Raw genomic sequence first — 21,271 nt, 5'->3', positions numbered from 1 at the left:
ATTTGAAGGGACAGCCATTTGTAATGGTGTCCGAAACCATAGTGGACGTTATTGAGTGCACTCATGCAATCCCACAATGCACCGCAATAACAAGTGTACAGCCGATATAGTCAACAGCTGTCCGACTTCACACACTCGTTTTCATTCACTCCTTCAAGTGGACTGTATTAGTGGCCTAACGTAGGAAATAGTGATTGAGGGTTTAAGGGGCGATTTCGGATTCAGCCACTGAGTGTGTTGTACACTCGTTATTGCAGTGCATTGTGGGACTGAATGAGTGCACTCAATAAATGAAATGTCCAAGCGGGTGTTTTGGAGCTGGTTAAAGCTACATTATGTAGGAGAGTGGCCCTTCACTCATTACTTTACAAATAACTGCAGCATTTAAAAAATATTTTGATACAAATATAATTTAAAGAGGTGGTTGCATGCGATTTCACTTTTTAAACTTTAGTTAGTGTGTAATGTTGCTGATTGAGCACAAATAGTATCTGCAAAGTTACAGCGCTGAAAGTTCAATGCAAACGGAGATATTGTCTTTTAAAGTTATGGCAGTTTATTGCCTACAAAAACGGCCGGTTTGGACTACAACAAGCTTCTTCCCGGGTTGGTGACATTATGAACACCTGCTATTAACATAAACACCGCCCCCGCGAACACGCAACAAAGTGGGCGAGGCCACAGCGCAGTCATTGCAAAAGAGAGAGAGCTGTTGCAGAACTACAAACTACATTTGGCCATCTAACCAATCTAAGACCATCGCGTTTTTCGGAGGGATGGGCTTCATAGAAGCAGGAAGCAAACGAGCCGTTCAAAGGACAGGAGACAGCGGTGTGGAATAAAGGGAAAATATAAGAAAAATGGCGTATTTAAAAAAAAGAAGTATTAAGACATGTTATACTGCGCCCCATAAACACAACCAAGCCTAGAAAAAAACCACGGAACCACCCCTTTAATATTTTTCAATTCGTCTGCATTCACTTTGCTTAATGCACATCTATTCTCATATGTTTGTATTGTCCATTGCTATGGTTATCCCCTTGTCAATCATTGCAGGTTTGGGGATTAATTTTGCTCTAAGTGCCTCATGGTTCACTCACTAGTCTCAGAATCCTGTGGGGAAATGAGCGGCGCCCCTGTGACTGCAGCGCAGGCCATATTTAATGGACTTTAAATGCATCCGAACCTGAAGCCTATGCAATAATTTCAACATCAAAGTAAAATTGGCTTTTAGTGAGCACCACTTATAGGTTGAGTAACTCTATGCTAAACTTTTATGTCCCGATCATTGCATCCAAAACTTTTATGAAACAGAAAGACTGTACACATTCTTGTTTAGTTTGAATCAATTGAACAAAGAAATTTAATATACAAAAATATTCCAAGCTTTCTCCGATACATTTTTAGGCGAGTAATCAAACAGGAAGTTGCCTGTGGATGTACACCGCCTCCCCATCAGTCCCACACACTAAACACTGCTCCAGCACATCCAGGCTGTTGACGGACAGCGTCTGGCTGGGCAGCACATGGGTCGCCTCCAGTCTGCTTCTGCTGGAGTCCGCGGCCAACCAGGAGCTGACCATAGAGTCATTCTCCCCGGCCTGAGGGACGGCGCTCTGGGAGATCACCCTGCTGTTCCAGCCCCCTGAAACACACCAGCACACACTCCATCAACACCAGCTCACACTCCATCAACACACTCCATCAACACCAACGAGTAGAGTCTGTGTGTGTATCGACTAAAACAATCATAGCAGTAGTAGCTTTACTATAGCCCATTCTAGGATTTCAATATTAGGAGGGGAAATATATATATTTTAAGGAAAATATTCCAGGATTTTTCTCCATCTAGTGGAGTTCAGTGGGGACCAACGAGCCTCAAAGCTGCATTGAAACTGCAAGCCTTCAACCCGTTGATATCCACTATATGGAGAAAAATCCTGGAAAGTTTTCCTCAAGAACCTTCATTTCTTCTCGAGAAAGAAAGAAAGACATGAACATCTTGGATGACATGAGGGTGAGTAAATTATCAGGACATTTTAATTCTGGAGTGAAGCGGTAGACCAAATCAGATGGATGGATGGATGGATGGGATGAGATTGGATATGGATTGATGAGATTGGAGATGGATGATTGGATGTGGATTGGAGATGGATGATTGGATGTGGATTGATGAGATTGGAGATGGATGATTGGATGTGGATTGGAGATGGATGATTGGATGTGGATTGATGAGATTGGAGATGGATGATTGGATGTGGATTGGAGATGGATGATTGGATGTGGATTGATGAGATTGGAGATGGATGATTGGATGTGGATTGATGAGATTGGAGATGGATGATTGGATGGATGATTGGAGATGGATGATTGGATGTGGATTGATGAGATTGGAGATGGATGATTGGATGTGGATTGGAGATGGATGATTGGATGTGGATTGATGAGATTGGAGATGGATGATTGGATGGATGATTGGAGATGGATGATTGGATGTGGATTGATGAGATTGGAGATGGATGATTGGATGTGGATTGGAGATGGATGATTGGATGTGGATTGATGAGATTGGAGATGGATGATTGGATGTGGATTGGAGATGGATGATTGGATGTGGATTGATGAGATTGGAGATGGATGATTGGATGTGGATTGATGAGATTGGAGATGGATGATTGGATGGATGATTGGAGATGGATGATTGGATGTGGATTGATGAGATTGGAGATGGATGATTGGATGGATGATTGGAGATGGATGATTGGATGTGGATTGATGAGATTGGAGATGGATGATTGGATGTGGATTGGAGATGGATGATTGGATGTGGATTGATGAGATTGGAGATGGATGATTGGATGTGGATTGGAGATGGATGATTGGATGTGGATTGATGAGATTGGAGATGGATGATTGGATGTGGATTGATGAGATTGGAGATGGATGATTGGATGGATGATTGGAGATGGATGATTGGATGTGGATTGATGAGATTGGAGATGGATGATTGGATGTGGATTGGAGATGGATGATTGGATGTGGATTGATGAGATTGGAGATGGATGATTGGATGGATGATTGGAGATGGATGATTGGATGTGGATTGATGAGATTGGAGATGGATGATTGGATGTGGATTGGAGATGGATGATTGGATGTGGATTGATGAGATTGGAGATGGATGATTGGATGTGGATTGGAGATGGATGATTGGATGTGGATTGATGAGATTGGAGATGGATGATTGGATGTGGATTGGAGATGGATGATTGGATGTGGATTGATGAGATTGGAGATGGATGATTGGATGTGGATTGATGAGATTGGAGATGGATGATTGGATGGATGATTGGAGATGGATGATTGGATGTGGATTGATGAGATTGGAGATGGATGATTGGATGTGGATTGGAGATGGATGATTGGATGTGGATTGATGAGATTGGAGATGGATGATTGGATGTGGATTGGAGATGGATGATTGGATGTGGATTGATGAGATTGGAGATGGATGATTGGATGTGGATTGGAGATGGATGATTGGATGTGGATTGGAGATGGATGGATGTGGATTGGAGATGGATGGATGTGGATTGGAGATGGATGGATGATTGGAGATGGATGGATGTGGATTGGAGATGGATGTGGATTGGAGATGGATGGATGTGGATTGGAGATGGATGTGGATTGGAGATGGATGGATGTGGATTGGAGATGGATGTGGATTGGAGATGGATGGATGTGGATTGGAGATGGATGTGGATTGGAGATGGATGGATGATTGGAGATGGATGTGGATTGGAGATGGATGGATGATTGGATATGGATGTGGATTGGAGATGGATGTGGATTGGAGATGGATGGATGATTGGAGATGGATGTGGATTGGAGATGGATGGATGATTGGATATGGATGTGGATTGGAGATGGATGGATGATTGGATGTGGATTGGAGATGGATGGATGATTGGAGATGGATGTGGATTGGAGATGGATGGATGATTGGATATGGATGTGGATTGGAGATGGATGTGGATTGGAGATGGATGTGGATTGGAGATGGATGGATGATTGGAGATGGATGTGGATTGGAGATGGATGGATGATTGGATATGGATGTGGATTGGAGATGGATGGATGATTGGATGTGGATTGGAGATGGATGTGGATTGGAGATGGATGGATGATTGGAGATGGATGTGGATTGGAGATGGATGGATGATTGGAGATGGATGTGGATTGGAGATGGATGTGGATTGGAGATGGATGGATGATTGGAGATGGATGTGGATTGGAGATGGATGTGGATTGGAGATGGATGTGGATTGGAGATGGATGGATGATTGGAGATGGATGTGGATTGGAGATGGATGGATGATTGGAGATGGATGTGGATTGGAGATGGATGGATGATTGGAGATGGATGTGGATTGGAGATGGATGGATGATTGGAGATGGATATGGATTGGAGATGGATGGATGATTGGAGATGGATGTGGATTGGAGATGGATGGATGATTGGAGATGGATGGATGATTGGAGATGGATGTGGATTGGAGATGGATGGATGATTGGAGATGGATGTGGATTGGAGATGGATGGATGATTGGAGATGGATGTGGATTGGAGATGGATGGATGATTGGAGATGGATGTGGATTGGAGATGGATGGATGATTGGAGATGGATGTGGATTGGAGATGGATGGATGATTGGAGATGGATGTGGATTGGAGATGGATGGATGATTGGAGATGGATGTGGATTGGAGATGGATGGATGATTGGAGATGGATGTGGATTGGAGATGGATGGATGATTGGAGATGGATGTGGATTGGAGATGGATGGATGATTGGAGATGGATGTGGATTGGAGATGGATGGATGGGATTGGAGATGGATTGATGGGATGAGATTGGAGATGGATTGATGGGATGAGATTGGAGATGGGATGAGATTGGAGATGGATGGATGATTGGAGATGGATGTGGATTGGAGATGGATGGATGATTGGAGATGGATGTGGATTGGAGATGGATGTGGATTGGAGATGGATGTGGATTGGAGATGGATGTGGATTGGAGATGGATGGATGATTGGAGATGGATGGATGATTGGAGATGGATGTGGATTGGAGATGGATGTGGATTGGAGATGGATGGATGATTGGAGATGGATGGATGTGGATTGGAGATGGATGGATGTGGATTGGAGATGGATGGATGTGGATTGGAGATGGATGGATGTGGATTGGAGATGGATGGATGTGGATTGGAGATGGATGGATGTGGATTGGAGATGGATGGATGTGGATTGGAGATGGATGTGGATTGGAGATGGATGGATGTGGATTGGAGATGGATGTGGATTGGAGATGGATGGATGTGGATTGGAGATGGATGTGGATTGGAGATGGATGGATGATTGGAGATGGATGTGGATTGGAGATGGATGGATGTGGATTGGAGATGGATGTGGATTGGAGATGGATGGATGTGGATTGGAGATGGATGTGGATTGGAGATGGATGGATGATTGGAGATGGATGTGGATTGGAGATGGATGGATGATTGGATATGGATGTGGATTGGAGATGGATGGATGATTGGATATGGATGTGGATTGGAGATGGATGGATGATTGGATATGGATGTGGATTGGAGATGGATGGATGATTGGATGTGGATTGGAGATGGATGGATGATTGGAGATGGATGTGGATTGGAGATGGATGGATGATTGGAGATGGATGTGGATTGGAGATGGATGTGGATTGGAGATGGATGGATGATTGGAGATGGATGTGGATTGGAGATGGATGTGGATTGGAGATGGATGTGGATTGGAGATGGATGTGGATTGGAGATGGATGGATGATTGGAGATGGATGTGGATTGGAGATGGATGTGGATTGGAGATGGATGTGGATTGGAGATGGATGTGGATTGGAGATGGATGGATGATTGGAGATGGATGTGGATTGGAGATGGATGGATGATTGGAGATGGATGTGGATTGGAGATGGATGTGGATTGGAGATGGATGTGGATTGGAGATGGATGGATGATTGGAGATGGATGGATGATTGGAGATGGATGTGGATTGGAGATGGATGTGGATTGGAGATGGATGGATGATTGGAGATGGATGTGGATTGGAGATGGATGGATGATTGGAGATGGATGGATGATTGGAGATGGATGTGGATTGGAGATGGATGTGGATTGGAGATGGATGTGGATTGGAGATGGATGGATGATTGGAGATGGATGTGGATTGGAGATGGATGGATGTGGATTGATGTGGATTGGAGATGGATGTGGATTGGAGATGGATGGATGATTGGAGATGGATGGATGATTGGAGATGGATGTGGATTGGAGATGGATGGATATGGTTGGAGATGGATGATTGGAGATGGATGTATGATGATTATAATGGAGGTGAAGGAGTGTGCTCTTACTCTGCAGGAGGTTGCTCATGTCTGATCCTGAAGTCGTCTCCCAGTGTAGCAGAGACCCGTCCTCAGAGCACGTGAACAAGTGATTGGGGTTTGATGGATGGAAATGCACCTCCCACACTGTAGAAAACATTGATTGAAAAAAGGTTAGCAGTGATCAGGGAGATTACAAATCATCCCTATCTATCAATCTATCCCTATCTATCAATCTATCCCTATCTATCAATCTATCCCTATCTATCAATCTATCCCTATCTATCAATCTATCCCTATCTATCAATCTATCCCTATCTATCAATCTATCCCTATCTATCAATCTATCCCTATCTATCAATCTATCCCTATCTATCAATCTATCCCTATCTATCAATCTATCCCTATCTATCAATCTATCCCTATCAATCAATCTATCCCTATCAATCAATCTATCCCTATCTATCAATCTATCCCTATCTATCAATCTATCCCTATCTATCAATCTATCCCTATCTATCAATCTATCCCTATCAATCAATCTATCCCTATCTATCAATCTATCCCTATCTATCAATCTATCCCTATCTATCAATCTATCCCTATCTATCAATCTATCCCTATCTATCAATCTATCCCTATCAATCAATCTATCCCTATCTATCAATCTATCCCTATCTATCAATCTATCCCTATCTATCAATCTATCCCTATCAATCAATCTATCCCTATCAATCAATCTATCCCTATCTATCAATCTATCCCTATCTATCAATCTATCCCTATCTATCAATCTATCCCTATCTATCAATCTATCCCTATCTATCAATCTATCCCTATCAATCAATCTATCCCTATCTATCAATCTATCCCTATCAATCAATCTATCCCTATCTATCAATCTATCCCTATCAATCAATCTATCCCTATCTATCAATCTATCCCTATCTATCAATCTATCCCTATCAATCAATCTATCCCTATCTATCAATCTATCCCTATCTATCAATCTATCCCTATCTATCAATCTATCCCTATCTATCAATCTATCCCTATCTATCACACGCATTCAGAAGATTTCATGTCGACATTAAAGGGTTAGTTCACCCAAAAATGAAAATTCTGTCATTAATTACTTACCCTCATGTCGTTGGACACCCGTCAGACCTCCGTTCATCTTCAGACACAAATGAAGATATTTTAGTGTAAATCTGATGCTCTGAAAGGCCTCCATTGGCTCAATGCACTTTACACTCTCAAGACCCTTAAAAGGCACTAAAGACGTCGTTACAAAGTCCATCTCACTACAGTGGTTCTAAAATAACTTTATGAAGAGGCGAGAATAGTTTTTGTGCGCAAAAAAACCCTAAATAACGACTTATATAGTGATGACGATTTCAAAACACGGCATCATGAAGCTTCGAAGTGTTATGAATCAGTGAGTCGATTCATTATTCGGATCGTGTGTCAAACTGCTGAAATTTGGCGATTCAAACCACTGAATCGACTCACTGATTCATAACGCTTCGAAGCTTCATGATGCCGTGTTATGAAATCATCATCACTATGTAAGTCGTTATTTAGGGTTTTTTTGCGCACAAAAACTATTCTCGTCGCTTCATAAAGTTATTGTAGAACCACTGTAGTGAGATGGACTTTGTAACGACGTCTTTAGTGTCTTTTAAGGGTCTTGAGAGTGTAAAGTGCATTGAGCCAATGGAGGCCTTTCAGAGCATCAGATTTACACTAAAATATCTTCATTTGTGTCTGAAGATGAACGGAGGTCTGACGGGTGTCCAACGACATGAGGGGAAGTCATTAATGACAGAATTTTAATTTTTGGGTGAACTAACCCTATAAGTTTGAGCATTTTTTCTGAACATCTAGTATGTGTTTGCAGAACTCGAGCATATCTATTTTTGTAAAAGTTAAATAATTGAAAGGGTACTGACTTTCTGCTGAATGTGCCTCTATGAGAGAGAAGGGGGTATTGCCCTGCCTCACATCCCAGATACACAGCATCCCGTCCTGCCCTCCGGTGGCCACTATGTGCTGCTGGTTCGGGTGTTTATCCACACAGTGCAAGGGCACTCGGTCTCCGGTGCTGCAGAACAGAACAACTCAAGGTCCACATTTGACATGTTCTAGAGTGAATTCAGTTCAGTTGGGCCACTTATTGAGGACCTGAAACGCTGGCAAAAAGATTGGGCAATTTCTTATCTTGAGAAGCTAAAAAAAATTGCCAGAAAAAAAACTATCAATGCATAGGATAAATCAATCCAGCAATTTGTGTAGTGACTAATGAGCCAAATTATTAATGAAAATATCTCTGGTCCTAAAAATAGGCCATTTTTCTACTTTGATTTTGATGTCAACTAGGGGTGTGCGATATTGACAAAAAAAGAAATCTCGATATTTTCTGGGATTTTCTTGATAACGATATTTTGCCGAGTGTGTTATTATGCTGGTACTTCGGCAGGTTTAGGACTGCCATGGTCAGCTGACTCCTAAAGTTTATGATATTCTTCATATTCTGTGTGGTGGTCAGTTCACAGAAATCATCTTTACCTTGATACATTCATTTTTTACTTCTTTTGTGTCAATTTCATAAGTTTAATAAAAATTAATTATAAGAAGACACAATAGGGCTGTTACCAATCAAATTAAATGAGTATAAAAAAAAATATTATATTATATATATAAAAAAAATGAATCTTTGCTGTGCAGAGGAAACACAGAAGCTGCATCTGAAGTGGCATTTAGATCATTTACACAGACGGTTTACTGTTTGATTATTTACACAGCTCAGAAGTGACACATTAATAACCTGCAGTTATGCATAAATAATGTTTTGATGTTTAAAACATAACAATTTTGAATAATATTGATATTTGAAATTATTTAAAACATGAAAAGATACTTTAACTGTGAAATTAACCGCCAGTAGGTGGCAGAAAGTCACGTTTAATGAGCGAGTTATTGAGATTCAAACAATTCATTCAAAAAGCTGATTCATTCAAGGAACGAAGCATTTTAATTTCTTAATCTATTAGTCATTGATTCAATTGATTTGTTCAAAAAGCTGATTCATTCAAGGAACGAAGCATTTGACTTTCTTAATCTATTAGTCATTGATTCAATTGATTTGTTCAAAAAGCTGATTCATTCAAGGAACGAAGCATTTGAATTTCTTAATCTTTTAGTCATTGATTCAACTGATTTGTTCAAACAGCTGATTCATTCATTCAGTATGAAAACACCGCTGTGTTTTGCTCAGAGACGCAGATACAGTGCTGTGTTTTTGTTTTGAACTATTTTTCGTGGCGAAATAGAGCAAAAACAGGCAATATGGAAGTCTAAACTGTAAGTCAATTAGGGCTGTCAAAATTGCTCAAAAATGACGTTCGAATATTCCCTCTAAAAAAAGCACGAATATTCGAACTATTCGAACATCTGGTTGCGCATTTTATCAATGACGTAATCTCAATTTTATCAATGGCGTTTTATCAATGACGACGCAATAGTATTTATTGACGTAATGCGCGTGCATTACGTCAATAACAGGACAAATGAATACAAAGACACATAACTACTTATATAGGTAGTCTATTTAAGTTTAGACATATTTGACAACGTATTACCTACACAAAAACAAGTAAATCAACTAATGGCTAAAGACCGCAGACCTCACTCTCTCTCTCTCTCTCTCTCTCTCTCTCTCTCGCCCTCACGCTCTCTGCTCATAACGGCTTAAATGAACAAACACATTTTGAGGCTGATCAAGAGTTTTGTGCAAGCAATTTAAGGTCGCGACTCTTGTTCCAAATATAGCAGGCTTCATTCAGTGATTGAAACAAATATTAATTTAAGTTTTAAAGCATATTATTGAACGCTCCGAGCGAGCTGTGCTGTGGTAAACATGGAACTTTTCCTTGACATGAAACGGTAAATAATCAAACCAGTGGAAGCAGTGCATTTATCCTTCATTCATGCAATATCTATTCAGTCAGTACCTCGGTTCCATTGCTTGACAGAACTCCCTGAAGCCTGCCCCATCCACGACACTGATCGCTCTCATGTCCTTACAAATTAACTAAATTAATTTCTCCGTTATGGCCTCTTGTCGTGTTGCAGACACAGAGCTTGTGGCGGGCGATCCAAAGTAAGGCTGGTCCAGTTTGCACAAACAAATTAGTTGCTTATATTTACAAAACGAGCCTACAAATGCATTAAAAAAGCCCGTTTAATAAAGAAAAGTTCAGGAAACTAAGTGAAAACTCACTAAAGTGTTTAGTGAAATTAGGAAACATTTAGATATCATAAATTGAGTTGTATAACGTTACATTTCTACATACATTTTGTTCTCATGTCACAAGTAATATCAAGGTTTATTTTGATCTGTTTTACATGATTCTTTTGTAGTGTGGTTTTCGGTGAAGTGTACTAAAATAAATATCGTCACCCGTGTACATTAGCCCACTTCTCGATGCTTTTCCTGATAGTTTATAGAATAATTACTCCGAGTCGCCATCTGTCGTTTCAAAGAAAAGCACAACGGCGAGCGCGTCAAATATAAACACCTCGTCCGTTTGGGGAGGAGCGCGCGCAGTCAGCGGAGGCTCGCGCTCTGGAGACGGGCCAAAGTACACGCGCTAGCGCGCCCACTCGCAAAGCAGACAGCCACGCCTCTACTACCGCGGGCGTTTTTTCCCCCACATTTTTTTATTTATTCGAATATTAATTTTCACCTTCGAAATTCGTTTTTTAAAAACTATTCGAATATATATTCGAATTTAGAATATTCGTTGACAGCCCTAAAGTCAATTAATATTAACTTCTTGTTTAGTAAACTTGCATAAAATCAATATCACATTTGAAAAACTGCAATCTTTGTGTGATATCTTATTAACTATATATGATATAAATATAGTACGCAGTGAAAGAGTGTGCTCTAATGCGCACCCGCTCTAGTCTAATCAACAAAACTACATCACGTAGTGTGTGTGTGTGCACTCTCTGGGTGTGTGTGAGGGATATACTCGATAATGTCAGATCGCACATCGTTAAAACAACAATTACGATATTATCGCACACCCCTAATGTCAACGGATGTGTTTTCCTGAGATGCTGAGTTCTTATTGGAGGAATAAAGTAGGAGTAACCCATACAGAGAGAGGATCTGTGCAGGACTGTCGCTCTGCTGTCTGAAGTCCCACATCTTCAGCTGACCGATGGAGTTCACCGTCAGAACTTCTGTCGTCCTTAGAAACGTCACGGCGTGAATCGTACTGCTATCGGCATTTTCTGTCCAAAGACAATAACACAGAGCGATTAGTCCTCATCACATGACTCAAAACACACGCACAACCGGCGCAACGTCATCGAATGTCTCTGAACAGATTCACGTCCACTTTCAGGGGAAAATAAACTAGACTTCCCATAGACTTCAATACAAAATAGCGGCACAAAACAACGGCCGTACACAGACGTGAAGAAATCCCAATGTCATGTCATTAAATGTCCAGCCGTCCTGCCATAGAGCGTGAAAGACACATGGATGACTTAAAGAGAATGACACATTTAATATTTAAAAAATGATTTTATTTACAACACAGAAACGCCTGGAACACAAGGAAGTGTTGTGACGCATGACACAAAAAATAAAAGACTGACAGTAGAAGGTGCAATGGTACACAAAACAGGCGGTTCGGTTTTGAAATCACAGTTCGGTACGAGTTTTACAAAATTGCTTTTTATTTATTTTTTATATTTAACAGTGGTTTACTGAAGAAGAAGAAGAAAAGTGTCTGTCCTTGAATGAATTACATTATATCTAAAAGTTTATTGAAGATATTTCTGTAAATTATATAGGGAGCCCTTACTTGCACATTAATATTAAAGGTTAACAACAGAGTCCAAACTATTAGCCGTAATTCAGTTGCTATTTATTTTTAGGTATAAAAACACTCAAATAACACAGTATGCAAACATGTAAACTTCACATAAGGCAGTTTTTGCAATAACTTCTAAATCTAATTCTAAAATAGATTTTTTTCTCCAATTCGTTGTTGAAATATAATAATTTATACACAGTGTCATTTTCATGACAGGTTTATTTAAACATACATGAAATAATCAAGATATCACTAACAGGTTAAGTAGAATATAATGAATATATAGGCTAATATAATGCATATAGTTAGTGAAAGAGTTGATTTCGTGACATTGTTTAGTTTACAGCAGTTATATTGAGGTCTTTCCGCCATTGAAACACTGATTGAGCGATTACACCACATATACACGTGACAGTAAGTTGTATTGTATACTCAACATACCTTCAGATGTTCATTCATGTTTATTCTTTAGGAAGAGATGATCGATCGCCTTCACAGATGATCGCGTCGCGCGGCCGCTTGAGCTGTGAACTGTGACCAGTCACGCCATAAAGAGCGTCAAAACGGCATTTATCATTTGAATGTCGTGATGAAATGAACTGAATACTTAATATGTTTGTGTGGGAACTCGGATTGAAGTGTGTTCCACGCTTAAAACAAGCCGACTGTGAACTGTTAAAGATTGCACCCGGAAACCGTTCGGTAACGTTACACACGTGCACTGAACCTAACAATCCGTCACAATCTGGCCCTTGTCAAACTCGCTCAAATTCTTACGCTTGCCCATTTCTCCTGTTTCTAACACATCAACTCTGAGGACAAAATGTTCACTTGCTGCCTAATATATCCCACCCACTAACAGCTGATGAAGAGATCAGTGTTATTCACTTCACCTGTCAATGTATTTGTCATTTAATCATTTATTTATTTATGATTTAATGCCATATCAGCAACAATGGCTATATTCATGGAAATCAGCAGTATCACTTCAGTACATTGTTTACAATCATTTAACAATTCTGTCTTAAAGACAATCACTATACAAAATCAGGCATATATACCAATAACAACAACAGTAATAATAACACCAATTACATAGAATCTTTCAATTTAATATTTGATAGAAATTCTAAAATTACTCCAGGAAACCTTTTTAAAAATGTCCATTAATGCGTTTTCTGAATAAAACCGTTTTCTAATATTATTTAAAAGAGGACATTCTATTAAAATATGTTTCACACTCATGAAATTCTTACACAGATCACAAACCGGTTTCTCTTCCCCGTTCAATAAATATGAATGGACATTCAAGACTCACTCAATTCGGCATCTCGTATATACAACCTGGTCATATCTATTTTCAAAATAATAACTCCTTGATTTAAAACTGGATTCACCTCATATAATTTATTATTTACACATTCGTTCCATTCCATTTGCCATTTCTTGTAAATGTACAGGTTCAATATGGGTTTAACGTCAGATGCTGGTATTGAAGTGGCCAACTGAAGTGCTTCCTTTGCTGCTTTATCTGTTTGTTTATTACCAGTCAAACCCATATGGCCTTGTCATTGAATCATTCACTCAAGAGATTCGTTCAAAAACACAGATTCATCCAGTAATGAATCATGAGTCATTGAATCATTCACTCAAGAGATTCGTTCAAAAACACAGATTCATCCAGTAATGAATCATGAGTCATTGAATCATTCACTCAAGAGATTCGTTCAAAAACACAGATTCATCCAGTAATGAATCATGAGTCATTGAATCATTCACTCAAGAGATTCGTTCAAAAACACAGATTCATCCAGTAATGAATCATGAGTCATTGAATCATTCACTCAAGAGATTCGTTCAAAAACACAGATTCATCCAGTAATGAATCATGAGTCATTGAATCATTCACTCAAGAGATTCGTTCAAAAACACAGATTCATCCAGTAATGAATCATGAGTCATTGAATCATTCACTCAAGAGATTTGTTCAAAAACACAGATTCATCCAGTAATGAATCATGAGTCATTGAATCATTCACTCAAGAGATTCGTTCAAAAACACAGATTCATCCAGTAATGAATCATGAGTCATTGAATCATTCACTCAAGAGATTCGTTCAAAAACACAGATTCATCCAGTAATGAATCATGAGTCATTGAATCATTCACTCAAGAGATTCGTTCAAAAACACAGATTCATCCAGTAATGAATCATGAGTCATTGAATCATTCACTCAAGAGATTTGTTCAAAAACACAGATTCATCCAGTAATGAATCATGAGTCATTGAATCATTCACTCAAGAGATTCGTTCAAAAACACAGATTCATCCAGTAATGAATCATGAGTCATTGAATCATTCACTCAAGAGATTCGTTCAAAAACACAGATTCATCCAGTAATGAATCATGAGTCATTGAATCATTCACTCAAGAGATTCGTTCAAAAACACAGATTCATCCAGTAATGAATCATGAGTCATTGAATCATTCACTCAAGAGATTTGTTCAAAAACACAGATTCATCCAGTAATGAATCATGAGTCATTGAATCATTCACTCAAGAGATTCGTTCAAAAACACAGATTCATCCAGTAATGAATCATGAGTCATTGAATCATTCACTCAAGAGATTTGTTCAAAAACACAGATTCATCCAGTAATGAATCATGAGTCATTGAATCATTCACTCAAGAGATTCGTTCAAAAACACAGTTTCATCCAGTAATGAATCATGAGTCATTGAATCATTCACTCAAGAGATTTGTTCAAAAACACAGATTCATCCAGTAATGAATCATGAGTCATTGAATCATTCACTCAAGAGATTCGTTCAAAAACACAGATTCATCCAGTAATGAATCATGAGTCATTGAATCATTCACTCAAGAGATTTGTTCAAAAACACAGATTCATCCAGTAATGAATCATGAGTCATTGAATCATTCACTCAAGAGATTCGTTCAAAAACACAGATTCATCCAGTAATGAATCATGAGTCATTGAATCATTCACTCAAGAGATTTGTTCAAAAACACAGATTCATCCAGTAATGAATCATGAGTCATTGAATCATTCACTCAAGAGATTTGTTCAAAAACACAGATTCATCCAGTAATGAATCATGAGTCATTGAATCATTCACTCAAGAGATTCGTTCAAAAACACAGATTCATCCAGTAATGAATCATGAGTCATTGAATAATTCACTCAAGAGATTTGTTCAAAAACACAGATTCATCCAGTAATGAATCATGAGTCATTGAATCATTCACTCAAGAGATTTGTTCAAAAACACAGATTCATCCAGTAATGAATCATGAGTCATTGAATCATTCACTCAAGAGATTCGTTCAAAAACACAGATTCATCCAGTAATGAATCATGAGTCATTGAATCATTCACTCAAGAGATTCGTTCAAAAACACAGTTTCATCCAGTAATGAATCATGAGTCATTGAATCATTCACTCAAGAGATTTGTTCAAAAACACAGATTCATCCAGTAATGAATCATGAGTCATTGAATCATTCACTCAAGAGATTCGTTCAAAAACACAGATTCATCCAGTAATGAATCATGAGTCATTGAATCATTCACTCAAGAGATTTGTTCAAAAACACAGATTCATCCAGTAATGAATCATGAGTCATTGAATCATTCACTCAAGAGATTCGTTCAAAAACACAGATTCATCCAGTAATGAATCATGAGTCATTGAATCATTCACTCAAGAGATTTGTTCAAAAACACAGATTCATCCAGTAATGAATCATGAGTCATTGAATCATTCACTCAAGAGATTCGTTCAAAAACACAGATTCATCCAGTAATGAATCATGAGTCATTGAATAATTCACTCAAGAGATTTGTTCAAAAACACAGATTCATCCAGTAATGAATCATGAGTCATTGAATCATTCACTCAAGAGATTTGTTCAAAAACACAGATTCATCCAGTAATGAATCATGAGTCATTGAATCATTCACTCAAGAGATTCGTTCAAAAACTCATTTCTCAGTTTACCCAGAATCATGCAGCTCTTTTGTACAAATAAAGCCACAAAACACTCACCAATAACACGTACAACTTCCGTCTGATCTGCCTTGTAAAGGATAACCCGACCATCCTCGCCCACCGACACGATCTCAGGGCTTCGGCACACTATGGCAGAGCAGGGCGAATCCTCACAGGAGTAATGATGAGCTCTGGCCCACACGTGAGCCGAGGACAGAGCCTGAACACAATCACCAGCTTTAGCTGAGCACAGGGAGTTCATCAGATGAGGCAAATATCAGGAAACAAACAAATATAGCAAATACCTGACACTCAGACTGAAGCTTGAATATCGTCACGGCCCCATTTGATGATGCAGAGACGAGTCGGTCTTGATCTAGAAACTGCACAGATTATGCAAACCACAGTTTTATTCATCTCAAACTGGTCCACAGATGAAAGATAAATATATGCACATGTAGTGAATGTGGCCTGTACCATGATGGCAGCTTAACAAACTCAGGGTTACAGGATTAGTTTCGAGCTGACAAAACCAAAACAAATCTATTCAGGCTCGATTGGTCCCATGATGCCGATCATCAGCTTTGTCAACTCAGGCTTTGATCCGGAGCTTAGCTGTGACATCAGTAGTGATTTATTACCAGTGTTGGGGAAGGTTACTTTGAAAAGTAATGCATTACAATATTGCGTTACTCCCTTAAAAAGTAACTAATTGAGTTACTTAGTTACTTTTTAATAAAAGTAATGCGTTACGTTACTTTTGCGTTACTTTTTCTCACCTGAGCTGGGCTTGCTTTTTAGTTTTGTTTTTTAATAGCAAAAAAAGTCCTTTTTTGTGCAAATGTAAAGACCTCTTCATACCAAAATTGAAATAATAAGCCTCAGGCTGAGGTATAAATGTGCTGCCATTCTGGATAATGGAAGAATAGGACGCAGGAGAAAAACGTTTTACCAATAAAAACAAAAAATCTAGTAATTTTTGCTCATGGCTTAACTGAATCATCAAAGGTCAGCAGCACGACATTGGTCAATAAAGGTAGATTAAATGCATAAAAATATTTTTGTTTTATTTAACATTTATATATTTGAGGTTTGAGTACTCTGATTTTGCATTTGACAGATTTTATTCATTTTGAGGAGTACAGAATCTGTATTGTGCAAGTGAGATAAATAAATGCTCACATTTAGTCTAGAACTACAATAACCATCATGTTCACACACACGCCTCTGCACTTATTTTTCACAACATGGGGGCAGGAGAGCGTTCAGTCAAATAAATGTGAAAAAGTAACTTGCGTTACTTTTTTGAAAAAGTAACTCAGATATTTTGTTGTAAATTTGAACAGTAATGCGTTACTTTACTAGTTACTTGAAAAAGTAATATTATTACGTAACTCAAGTTACTTGTAATGCGTTTCCCCCAACACTGTTTATTACATGTTACAATATTACATGATTGAAAAATATTACGATTTTAAACAAATTTACACAGCAAGAAGAAAAGAGCTGTCTATAAAAGAGGACAACTTAAAGAGAAATCTTACTACATCAGTGCAAGTAACAGTTATGAAGTTAGTTTAGTCGATATATAGACAGAATTGAACATTTAAACTCACATTTTTATAGCTTTATTTATTGATTTTAAAGCTTATTTGTGTGACCTTTATATAGGCTATTTATATTAATTTGAACAAAGTGCCTATTAATGATTGATTAACTAAAATGATATGTGTAATTGATTTAGGGTATAATAATTACATAAATGATATCTAAATCATTAAAAATTATTATTATTATAAATAAGCATCGTTAAAAGCCAGACGCTTTAGTCTTTAGAAACAGGGGGAGGGGCTTTGTGTGGGTCACTTTGCTCACAGCTGATTGGTCCAGTTTCAGTTTGAGATCACAGTTGCCAAGTCCACGTATAACATGCAACTTTGGGCTTCTTTTTTTGGCAAGTCGCGTTAAAATAAATCACGAGTTGCGTTTTTTTGGGCTTATTTTTTTTTAAATGTGGTTGCTTGTTAGGAAAATATAAGCAACTTCGTAAATTCTTCACATGTATGGTCGCTGTTGTGTCCAATACATTGACTGACTGTCTTCTCACAGCTATAGCCAATCAGTGCAGCGATACAAGTGTGTAGTAACCCGTCCTCATATATCCCGCCTCTTTCTCACCCTCACTCAAGAAAAATCACGTTCAACGTGCAGGCATGTGACGTTATAAATGCACGTAATGATAGTTAGTAGTAGACGTAAATAGACGTATACATTTTTACAAACAATGCCACTAGCAGAGATGGACAGAGATGGAGAGGAAACAGGGAGGAGAGGCACTTAATTTCTTTTAAAATATATTTTAATAATGTATTTATCATTACAGGCTATTTAAAAAAAAAAACCACAAGTATACTAATAATAACAGTAGGTATGGTTTGAATTTATTTTATTATAAATATGTGGCTATATTGCAGTGCTCCCTTGTGCATATATCCATCCTAAATAGTGTGTGACATTAGTCATTTTCAATACTATTTAGGGCGGATAGTGTGCACATTGAGATGTAGGGCTTATCTTTTTCACTGTTTGCAGTGTGTGTGTGTGTGTGTGTGTGTGTGTGTGTGTGTGTGTGTGTGTGTGTGTGTGTGTGTGTGTGTGTGTGTGTGTGTGTGTGTGTGTGTGTGTGTGTGTTCAATACTCACTGCCCCTAATATGTGAGCACTAACTCCGACTATGGGTTACCATACTTGGCCTTCACATCACTTTTTCTCTTTTTCCATCTCCAAACCTCTTCTGTTCACAGCTGATCAGAGGATATTATAATTTTTGTAAAATCACATCTCTTTTTTGCTTTCCAAACTCCGAGAGGTTTCAGTTTAATATGTTGCAGGCTCATTTATTGATAAAAAAAATAAATAATCGATCATAAATTATATTGATATTGTTTTTGAAGCTGCGGTTGCTTATTCGTCTCGCGAGAGTTGGCAATCCAGAACAAAACCTGCCCTGGAGCGAGATGAACACTGCTAAAAGCCAAACCACTGTAATGGTACCTAAAACTCAGGATTAGCACAAACTAAGCTTAAACATATCTGGCTAGCCAGCTAAACCGGCTTCATGGTATAGGCCCCAGAGCCCGAGTCTCGCGAGAGCAGGTGTGATTGACCCTCACCTGTAGGTCCAGCACATCTCCGTCATGCTGGCACTCGCACAGTAACTGAGGATCTTCATCAAACTCTCCATCCATACTCGGGACTCCATGATCTCCCACAGACCAGATCGACACACTGTTTTTCTGAAAGCACACAGTGCACGCCGATTAGCAGCGAAGCGCCAGTCAGTGTGAGGTGTGTGTGTGTGTGTGTGATCTGCACTAGCCTCGTTGTCCCAGGACCCGGTGGCGAACACCTCGGGCTGCTGCAGCGACGCCGCGGACACGGGCCGCCAGCGGGTCTTGCTGATCTTCTGGGAGATGTATTTGGCGCTGATGCAGTCCATTGGGTCTCACTGGTGTTGTGTTGTTGTGATGCTAGCGTGCTTCACATGTAGCAGAGTGTATCCCGCCAACTCCGCCTAGTACGGCGTCCTCAGAGGACCAAACGCGATTCTTTTTCATGTGGTTTATTGGCTAACCAGACCAAACGCTATTCTTTTTGATGAAAACTAATATTATGCTGATAAAATATTTGTATTATTATTATAACATTACAAGAAGAGGACATACTAGTTCTCCTAGTGCAGTTTTGGGGGTAACGTTTGTGTGTTTCAAGTAACCACCCAGATAACAATTTTTCGTTCCCAGAACAGGCATCCTAACTTTCTCCAGGATAAGCCAGGAAAGTTTTCTTTACGTAAATAGAACGTTCCCTGTTGGTTTGGAGAACGTTCCCCTAACCTCTCTACTCCGATATAATGTACCCTGCTGAACGTCAGTAATCGTCCAGCAATGCCCGCGTCCCATATGGCAGGGGTTTTCAAATTGGGTGAATGTGAGCCTCCCCTTAGAGTAGGTAAGGACAGCCGAGCCCCCCCTTCCCCAAAATCCTGTCCGCCTGCTCTAACCCACACACGCCTCGGCAGTAAATGCCATCTTCTGTGTGTTCCTGGCAATGATGAGTTTCAATAACAACTAATAAAATGTAAATAATTTTTCATATTGTATTTTATTTCCTTTTTTTTTTTAAGAAGTGCATTCATAAATCTTTGCAACAGCAAATAACTTCCAACTTTATGCAGGCCTATTTGAGGCTACTTTTAAAAATCACAGAACATCAGTAGGCCTAACCATAAGTCAACAAAACATGCTGAATGTTACAAGTGTGAAACTTGTGTCTGGGTCTTAAAGGGATAGTTCACTTTAAAGGGGCTATATGCAACTTTTTCCCCAAAATAAACGTAACAATAGCCTTTTTATTTTACCATTTATGACTCAAACATCTCCTGATGAGCATACTGACACCTTGTCCGCTCACAGTGGGTGCACCTATAAGCCTCTATCCTATTTTTCCTATTTTCTGGCGGGTCGTTTTTTCCCGCGCTGTCTGCGGATGTGACGTCACCACCGCTGCGAGAGCGAGCAGAAAATAAGAGCAGTTCTGTTTTTTGGCCACAGGTGTCAGTCGCGAGTTTAAATTTCAGAAAAACGCAAATAGCCCCTTTAAAATGAAAATTCTGTCATCATATAGGCCTACTCACCCTCAATTTGTTTCAAGCCTGTATGAATTTCTTTCTTCTGCTAAACACAAAGCAAGATATTTTGAAGAATGTCAGTAACCAAACAGTTAACTGGTCCCATTGACTTCCATAGTAAGAAAAAATATATATACTATGGAGGTCAATGGGACCAGTTAACTGTTTGGTTACTGACATTCTTCAAATGACATATCTTGCTTTGTGTTTAGCAGAAGAAAGAAATTCATACAGGCTTGA

General features: G+C 39.1%; 1 protein-coding gene across 1 annotated transcript; it reads right to left on the bottom strand.

Annotated features, from left to right (window-relative positions):
* Positions 1-542: 542 nt before the first annotated feature.
* nup43 (nucleoporin 43) lies at positions 543-19,940 on the bottom strand. Its single transcript, XM_079831013.1, has 8 exons — positions 19,721-19,940; positions 19,515-19,637; positions 16,648-16,725; positions 16,400-16,562; positions 11,600-11,735; positions 8,384-8,535; positions 6,462-6,578; positions 543-1,645 (listed from the first exon to the last, which is right to left on the bottom strand). The coding sequence occupies exons 1-8, from the start codon at positions 19,838-19,840 to the stop codon at positions 1,416-1,418; spliced, it is 1,119 nt and encodes a 372-aa protein (XP_079687139.1). The 5' UTR covers positions 19,841-19,940; the 3' UTR covers positions 543-1,415.
* Between the last annotated feature and the right edge of the window lie 1,331 nt (positions 19,941-21,271).

This window comes from Gobio gobio (assembly GCF_949357685.1).
Source record: "Gobio gobio genome assembly, chromosome: 12".
In the NCBI taxonomy this organism is placed as follows: domain Eukaryota; kingdom Metazoa; phylum Chordata; class Actinopteri; order Cypriniformes; family Gobionidae; genus Gobio; species Gobio gobio.
The sequence above is the reverse complement of the archived record's forward strand: the minus strand, read 5'-3'. Positions and strand labels throughout refer to the sequence as shown.

Excerpts from the sequence above, each read along its gene's own strand:
- nup43 (XM_079831013.1), bottom strand. The coding sequence starts at position 19,840 with ATGGACTGCATCAGCGCCAAATACATCTCCCAGAAGATCAGCAAGACC. Across the intron at positions 16,563-16,647 it reads AGCTTCAGTCTGAGTGTCAG|GCTCTGTCCTCGGCTCACGT; the intron begins GTATTTGCTATA and ends GATTGTGTTCAG. Across the intron at positions 11,736-16,399 it reads GGAAGTTGTACGTGTTATTG|AAAATGCCGATAGCAGTACG; the intron begins GTGAGTGTTTTG and ends GTCTTTGGACAG.